Here is an 8,534-nt window from a genome sequence, read left to right as displayed (position 1 = left end):
CAGTTCCACCCAGCTGAAGTCACAAACTACTTATAAAAGTACAATCATATTTGAGAAGCTCTGGGCTCTGCAGTATGCAGGGAAGGTCTTCCCAGTTGTGCTAAACTCGCATCCTTAACAGCCATTTTAGGACAGACAGCCCAGAGCTCCCTGGCAAGTTCTCTTGCAGGCTGCATGTGCCAGAGCAGCGCAAGGATTCCTAGAGGATGAGCTCCCAACCACCACTGCCTTCGCTTGCATTCCTGTGCCTGACAAAGAGTTCACTTGGGCTCCTCTTGCAAGGTACACAGCTCAAACACACCGAGCACAGACACTGTTAGTCAGTGAGGGTTTGGTTCTTATCCTTGCAACAGAAAGGAAATAATCTGCCCGCTCAGCAGCACAAGTAATGCAAGTGTAACACTTACAGTGGAAATTAAACCCACAATTGTCACATTCCCAAATGTGGCAACCCTCCAATCATCTGGCCCTGTGACAAGTGACCTACTTCCAGAACAAGCCTCAGAGCTTACAGGGTCACTGTTAACCCTGGTCTTCAGCATCTGACTTCATTTCCCACCGGTAACCTCACCCAAGTTAGAACCCTCAGCAGAGGCATTTTGCAGCATCTTCTGCTTGTGCCTCTCCTATTCCGTATCAGCCACGCCAGCACATGCTGCCAAGAAATGGATGGTAACAACATGCCTTAAACATGAGAGGCACGAGGTCACCAGCTCCTCAGCTTGACCCAGGCACAGCTCCCATAGGGGAAGCCAAAACACTGGAAAATTTAGCAACAGGAAAGCAAAACAGATCCAGTGTCATTCCACTGCATTCCAAACACATGACACCAAAGCCAACTGCTGCCTCCTGCAGTACTCACGTCGCTGGGGCTGAGGTTCCCAAGACCGTTGTCCTGCTCAGAATCCCGGCCGGACTCATGGCCCTGGGAGGAGCGGGGGTGGGAGGGATGGATCCAAATCTCCAGCCTCATGGCATCATCTCCAACTTGTCGCAATGTGGACTTCTTGCCCTTCCCGCGGCGGCTGGGGCTCAGATCCAGCACCTGATGTTTCCTCTGCTCCATCTGCTCAGCCTGGACAGACAGAAGAGATTCAGATCACCCAGGGATCAAAGTTCAGGAAAAGTGTATCGTTCCGTTTACATGCAGAAGTTAGACACTCTCTCTGCTTCAGAACATCAGTAACTCCTCGGCAGGTCCAGAATCTGGTCTTTGATGCTATAGGACAGTGCAGGTGAGAGCTTTTCAACTCCACCCGCCCCAGGACAAGAAAACTTATGCTCAGTTCTAGGAGTGTCACAGCCAACGTGCTGTATCTGCGACTCGGGGTGACCCTTTGGGGCACAAAGGGACTGCAGCCCCTCTTGCCTACCCCCATAGGTGTGGGGCACCTAAAGGGATAGGACAATGATCACGCTGCACGCCAGGGCCATGCTGCAAACCACAGCAACCTACAGCCCTTGCTGAGCTTGGCTGTTTCACAGTCTGTGACCCAGAAACAAGAGATTCAGCAGCCCAAACAAGCCCAAAAGCAGTCTGAGGAGAGGCAGAACGGACACCACCATTCACAAAGCTGCCTCTGTCATCTGACCACAACATAGAATTTTTTTAGCAGTAGATGAAGTGGTGACTCCAACTCCCAAAGCCATCATCACCCTCCTCTCTGGATCACAGCATCCCACAGCCCAGCTCCAAGGCTCACCTTGCGTTTTGTCTCTTCAAACAGACTCATGAGGCTCTCCTTGGCTGTCAGGATGGGGTTGCTAGCAGCCAGACTGCGCATGTAATAGTAGACAGCATCCAGCTTTCTCCTCTGCAAAAACACAACCAGACTCAGAGCTGCCACTCATTCCAGAGCATTCAGAGCCAAGTTCCCAAGTTCCTCACTTTCTCTCTCCCTCAATACTGCCTGGGACAGACAGACGTGCTGATAAACACTATGACAAGTAGGACCTTGAACTCTCCATCCACACCCACATCCACAGCTACCTACAACCAGCAGCACAAAGCACAAGCCCTTTGCTAAGGTCAGGGATCGCAGGTGACACCGCAGCCTGCAGACTCACTCACTGTAGCCCCAAGGCTTCTACAGAAACCATCAACCCAGAGGCTCAAACAAAAGTCTCTCACCAGACATCATGGTAAAGGGCAAAGGTATAAATTCTGAATTCCTGACAGTTCAGGAAATAACTCATTTTAACATTACTATGAATATGGAAACAACTCCACATGACTTTTACAAAAAGCAGAGGCCCAGGAAGACTGGAGGGTTTGCCAGACTCCTACCAGTGGTGGGCAGGATGCCCTCCTCCTTTCAGCCTGCTGCTGGGCTAATCCCCTCACGCTCGAGCAACTTCTCAGCATCTTTTCTGCCACAGACTGGCAGTGAGAAGGCACCCTGCAAGTCTTTATGCTACCAAGACACACAGCCATTTAGGGTTTTGCCCACATGCTGCTAGCCTTACAAACCACCAGAGCAGGGCAGGACGCTCTGCTGCTCCAAGGTCCACAGCAGGAGTCAGAATGGTCATTCCCAGTCATGCAGGAGATGTGTTTCTGAACCCAGCAGTTCTGAACTGCTCTGCTTTAAACCAGCACCTTCCAGTGCTGCAAACGGGCAGATCCCTACACCAACCCCTGTGTCCCAGCCTGATGCTTCCATTATCTCCTCTCACATCCTCCTTGAAGTAAGTTTTCCCACATGGCTGGAGTAAACAGCAAACCTGAAGCTTAAGAAAGTCACACGTGGATGTCACTTAGACCAGTGCCCACAGGTTCAATGAAGACGTGGCAAATAGAAACAGCATCCTCCTGACAGTACGACCTTGAGCATAAAAACCTCATGCAAAACTTTAAACACAACCCACTTTGAAAACATGTGCACTCTCAACAGCCCACAGAACAGTCCCCAAAATGCCGATAGCCTGAGGGTGTAGCGTGTATCTAACAAAGCTGCCCGAAGCCACAGCAGCTGGAATCCACACAGCACATCCTGCCATCAGCTCTTTTCTTTTTTGAAAAAAAAAAAAAAAAAAGAACCCATCTGGGAGCACTGCCCTAAACAATGCCTGTCTCCACCAGATGGAATCTCACAGCCATCCCAGAGGCTCTCCCTATGCTTGCTACACCCTTGTACGATGAGCATCTTACCGTGTAGATGGCCAGAAGCGCCAGCTGGTTGTACGGGCGGCCGTTTTTGGGAGCAATTTGCTGAGCTTTCAGGTACCAGCTGAGGAAGGGAAGAACCAGAGAGAAAGATTTACTGAAAGGACAGCAGGTTGCCTTCCTTGCTGTTAAGGGTGCAGAATTCCCCTCAGAGTGAAGCCCTGGCAGCCTCGAAGGGAACAGACCCTTTGCACAAGTGCCCTCTGCCTGCAGGAGCGTGCACAGGCAGCTGGAGCGCAGGACACAGAGAGGGGCAGATACAGCTCCGGAAAAAAACGCTCTTGGCTCCATCTAAAGACCAGCATTTAGCCAGACCCAGCAAGTGGTGTCTCCCATGCAGCCTCAGGCACAGAGAACAGGCTATTCAAGGAACATTCTCTCAGTTCCCTTTTTAGCTCCATGGCAGCGGGGACCAAACCCCCCATGCTCCTTAGCTCATTCCCCGTATCATCCCAAGAGAAGAGGCACCCATCCTGTGGCAGCCCATTCACCCCTCCACTCTCCTCTCTATTTTCCTTTAATTGTATTATCCACTCTCCAGCTTATATCATGCCACTCGAATCCATCAACACTGTTCAGACACATCACGAACCTCCTATGTTCCCCCCAGCCTCCCTGAGATATCAGCACAGTCCACCATGTCCACAGATCCCCAAATGGGCAGCTTGCCCTGCCCTGTTCTCCAAACTTCCACAGATTTCAGGGCTCCATCCCTCATGCTGGCCTCACTTCCCCCCCTTCCAGTCTTTGCTCCAGAAAAAACAACAGAAAAAACAATAAGCAACAAGTACTTCCTGATGCAGTCAGAACATATGGACACATATGGGAACCTCTCCTAGGTGAAAAGTCACCAGAGAACACAACAGCCATTCTGCCAGCCTCAACAGTATAAACCCTCCCTGCTGCAGGATCAGCACAGCACAACTTCCACACTAGATGGCTGGAGGACAACTGGCTGGGCTGGCTTGCTCTCTGGGACAGCAAAACAGTCTACGCTACATCTTTCAGCTTCACAGGACTGCAATACAACACAGAGGCAGGGAAAGACTGTTTTGGCTAGAAGCAAGTTTAAGTGTGAAATGAGATACAGCCCTTGCAGACAGAGGAAGAGCTGTGCTCAGCACTGCAGTGAAGAACACGATACCTGCGGGCCTTCCCGTAGTTTGCGGTGTCATTCGCTTGTTCTCTGTATCGACAAATGTCCCCTTGACAAATCATACACCTCTGGGCACTGATCAGCGCGTACTTCACCTGAAAGAAACATTCAGTACATCGTGGGGGACCTGCAGACTGCTCACTACAGACCCAGTGAGCACCAGGGACTGTGGAGAGCTAAGAGGAGATCACTGACACACTGAAGGTCTCACAAAAGGGCAGCAGAATGAAATGACAAGGCTCCATGGCACTGGTTCAACATTTGTGAGGGCAAGCCAATCCCCTGAACAGTTCCTCTCTTACAACAACATCCCATCTCTCTTCCAGAAGAGAGTCATTTAGTCCATGACCAATGTGAAGACAGCTGTTAAACAAACAGATCTCTCTGGGAACAGACCTGGACTAAAATATCCTTCCTCAGCTGTCTCCTGCACCTGCACTCACAGCAATATGCTGTCAAGTGTCAGGGAGGCAGCACAACTGTTTGCCTTCCTTGTTCATTATTCTGGATTCCACGGACAGAAATAAGAGATGTTCAATATCTAAGGTAAGGTACCTTTGGACACACTTCTTTCCCTTGACTAGCTCTGGTGACAGAGCTGCTACAAAAAGTTCTTTGCAAAGGAAGCTAAGAAATGATAATGCACCAGTTGGTTCAACAAGTTCTCCAAGAGCTGAGAAAGATTCTCTGCAAACATACTGACATCTGCTCAGAGTACAGCTGCCTGCCTCTTGGCAAGGGCAGCACATTGAATTCAGCATGAGAAATCTCCAGGAAGAAGCCAACCCACCATTTTCCTCAGAGGCTTACTGCGGATGGCCATCCCGTCCATATAGTCCTCCAGCTTGAACTGGTACGACACCTGCAGCTTCTGGAGTAGGCCATCAAAAAAAGAAGTGCCCTGCAAAAAAACCACATACTTGGGTGTTACATGCTTTCTGATGACAAGCACAAAATCACCACACCATCCCTGCCACATGCAAGAAAGACAGTCCCTCTCCCCAAGGCTTGGGCTCTTTCTCTTCAGAAAATAACAAGGAGATGGGGAGATCTCCAGCCTCAGAGGTTTTCAAGACTGACATGATCCAGTGTTTAAGAAGTCCTGCTTTGAGCAGTAGGTTGGACTAAAGTCCTCCAGCCCTTCCCACCAACCTAACTCTATAAAATACATCCTCTTGGATCTGTCAGCCTACCTTCCACAAAGAGAACACTGAGCTGCACAGCTGAATGGAATGACTTTTAAGCAAATTTGATAAAGATGACACAAACACCCCCAGGAATGCTGCTGTTTATTTCCACTTTCAGGATGTTCATTTCATTTTAGCTTAAATCAATTTCTAATTAACATAAAACACACCAAAGCAAGCCTGGTTTAAATTATAACAAATGTCCACCTGGACCTATATCTGCTACGCTAAACCATAACCTGCCTGAGCATTCTCCTTGCACTAGTGGGGCCTAAAGCACTCAGAGATATGAGCAGGATCAAGAAGGCCAGTTGTCCAGTTACACCACCCCGTTCTAAACACCAGCAAACCCCACCCAAAGGTTTATTGGGGTTTGGGGATGTTTCTCTCTTCTTACCTCATCTAGAAGCTGGAGCAGTTTGTTCCGAATTTCTTGGGCATTTTCCCCTTGAGGGTCCTTGAGAAGCTGCCGGAACTTCTCAATCACCTGGTAAAACGCATTCTTCCACAGCAGCTGGTCCACGTTCTGCGTATCGGAGAACTCGATATCCATCAGGATGCACCGTTCATAGAGCTGCAGCATCTCCACCCTACAGTGAAACACAAGCAGGGGTCAACACAACAGCAACTGTGCAGGCCAGCCTGAGCTGCCAGGACCGTGCACTGAGCCACCTGCTGCTTCTCATCCCGCCAGCACCAGATGTCAGCGGTTCACCCGGCTCACACGCCATGGCAAATCGGTGCTGCCACACATGTCCCAGAGGGAGACGGGAGCTCTCACAGCCAAACACCCTTCCTGCTCCAGGAGGGCAAATCTGAAAGGACCACCTCCCTTTTAGATACACATCAGGAAGGATCAGGACCTGCCAAAGAGCAAGGAGCTCTGCTACAGCTCTGTCACCGGGAACAGCAAGGTGCCAGTGTTCCTGATAGTACCGTAGAGAAAGCACGCGCTGCCGGGCTCTGCTCCTTCCAAGCACAAAGTCTGGCTGCTACAGGCCAGACAAAAACACAAAGAACCAGAGAGGCAGGAGAGGTCTTGCTATTAAAATGGTCTTTCCATCCAACCAAAATACACAGTAGAAACTGAGACCCTGCTTCTTCAAAAATGAATGAGAGATGGTAACGTCACACCTGAAGGAAATTAAAGCCTCAGAGCCCCAGAAATCACCTTCCCCTCACCAGCTACCTACAGCCTTGCCCTGGACACTACAGCAGGATTCCTCCCCTGAATCTAATGACACAGTTGCAGCCTGGAAACAGCTCTGCAATCCGTGGGGGGGCAAGTTTACAGCAAAGGGGATCCTCAGCTGTTACTGCCTTGGCAGCTTCATCCCTTCTATTTCTTTGAGCCCTACAGAACAGCGTAGATGGTAAAGCCTGGAGCGAAGCCAGATGGCAAACGCCTGCAAGAGCCTGACAGAGTCAGAGAAGGATGCTGGTGGGCTGCTGGGCAAAGCACAGAGCACAGTTCTGCTGCCCTACCCCAGGCTGTCCCCAAACCCTGCACACACACCCCTCCCAGGGCAGGGTGGGCTTCACACGGGCCACAGCAGCACTGTGTAGTCTTTCCTCTCCCTCTAGACAACAGCTCTGGGTGACGTTGATACCTTGAGAAAGACCTGAAAGCTCCAGTGCTGCTTCAAGAGCAGACAAATCCCACCCTGTGGTCTATAGCACGAGTCCCCAAAACACAGAACAAGCCCTGAAACGAGCTCACCTGCTGGATTTGCTGCCAGTCAGCTCTGAAAATAAGTCTCCAGAGAAGCCCTGGAGGCACAGAGGTCACAAGCAAATGTGAACGATGTCAAGTAGAAACTTACTACAGCCATGTTAACTACCCTCCAGGGCACCAGTGTCACTTCCCTCTCGCTAGCTGGCATCACCAGGCTACTCCCAGTGGACTGCTGTACATCACAGGGTTGACTGGTGTCAAGAGCAAAACTACCCAGCGCTTGAAAGCTGCTGTCACTGTGACAGAGCTGTCACTGTCACCAGGAACCCACGCAGCGCTTCGCAAGCACAAGACAGTCGCCATCCCTGAAGCCCACAATGCAAATCAGACAGCAGATAAGCAAGGACAGGTAAGAAAGCGGAAGTCCTCCAGTAGATACTGAAAGCACGTGGGAGCACTGGAAATGAGACAGATCAGCTCCAGTAAAAGCAAGAAGAAGCCAAGAGCTGCAGCGGGTGCTCACCCTGCTCCCTGCGACGCAGGCAAGGCATTCCACAGCCACACGACACCACAGCTTAGCTCCCAGCCCAGGCAAGTGATATCTTCACCCACAGCTTCCTTCCCATGCCCACACACATGGCACATGACAAACACACCCAGCACATCAAAAGCTGAGCCACTGCCTCATCTCCCAGTCTCCAAAACATTAACATCTTCAGTCTACCAGATCCCCAAGGAGACACTATTCTCTGGATAACAATTCTAGTGGCAGTTCAGCCTGGAAATGACTCGGTCACACACCCCTCTGCAGCAGAGCCACAAACCTCAGCTGGGCCATCTTCTCCAGCCCCTCCGGGCTGATGCGGTCTCTGGAAAGCAGGTTGCTGAGCTGCTGCTCCTGGTTCCCAGCCTCACGGAGGAGTTTGCTGAGCTCCTGCTGCTGTATGTTCCGCATCTGCTGCTCCATTTCGGGACTCAGAGGAGTGGGAGGGAGTGGACCACACATGTACGGCCCTGCCTGGCCGGGGTACCCAGGGTAATAGGCTCCTGGGTACACACCGTTGCTTGGACCCATAGGATACTGCAGGGAGTACCCCCCGTAAGGATACTGGGGGCCTTGGCCAGAGGCCCGAGGGTAATAGTAGGGATTGTCAGAGTTCTGGAACTTATAGTAGGAAGTCTGGGCCTGGCGGGCTTCCCCCCAGGACGTGGGACTCACTTCATCATCCGTGTCTAGAAAATGAAGCTGAGCAGTCTGGCTCTTCAGGGCAGGTTTTTGGTCCGGGTTATTTGGGTCCCACAGCCTGCGAGCCGTGCCCCCCCGGCCCCTCATTCGAGGGCCTTTAGTCC

General features: G+C 51.1%; 1 protein-coding gene across 1 annotated transcript in view; it reads right to left on the bottom strand.

Annotated features, from left to right (window-relative positions):
- Window positions 1–346: 346 nt before the first annotated feature.
- LOC104532404 (telomerase-binding protein EST1A) overlaps window positions 347–8,534 on the bottom strand; it is a 9,413-nt gene continuing 1,225 nt past the window's right edge. The window contains 7 exon segments of the mRNA XM_029087377.1: window positions 347–1,075; window positions 1,704–1,814; window positions 3,152–3,230; window positions 4,311–4,417; window positions 5,113–5,223; window positions 5,907–6,099; window positions 8,009–8,534. The exon segment at window positions 8,009–8,534 is cut by the window's right edge and continues 110 nt beyond it. Of these exon segments, the coding sequence (XP_028943210.1) occupies window positions 770–1,075; window positions 1,704–1,814; window positions 3,152–3,230; window positions 4,311–4,417; window positions 5,113–5,223; window positions 5,907–6,099; window positions 8,009–8,534 (1,433 nt within the window). The 3' untranslated portion in view covers window positions 347–769.

The sequence above is a fragment of the Antrostomus carolinensis genome, unplaced genomic scaffold (genome assembly GCF_000700745.2).
Source record: "Antrostomus carolinensis isolate BGI_N321 unplaced genomic scaffold, ASM70074v2 scaffold46401, whole genome shotgun sequence".
Taxonomy (NCBI): domain Eukaryota; kingdom Metazoa; phylum Chordata; class Aves; order Caprimulgiformes; family Caprimulgidae; genus Antrostomus; species Antrostomus carolinensis.
Note: the sequence above shows the minus strand (reverse complement) of the source record. Positions and strands in the feature narration are given on the sequence as shown.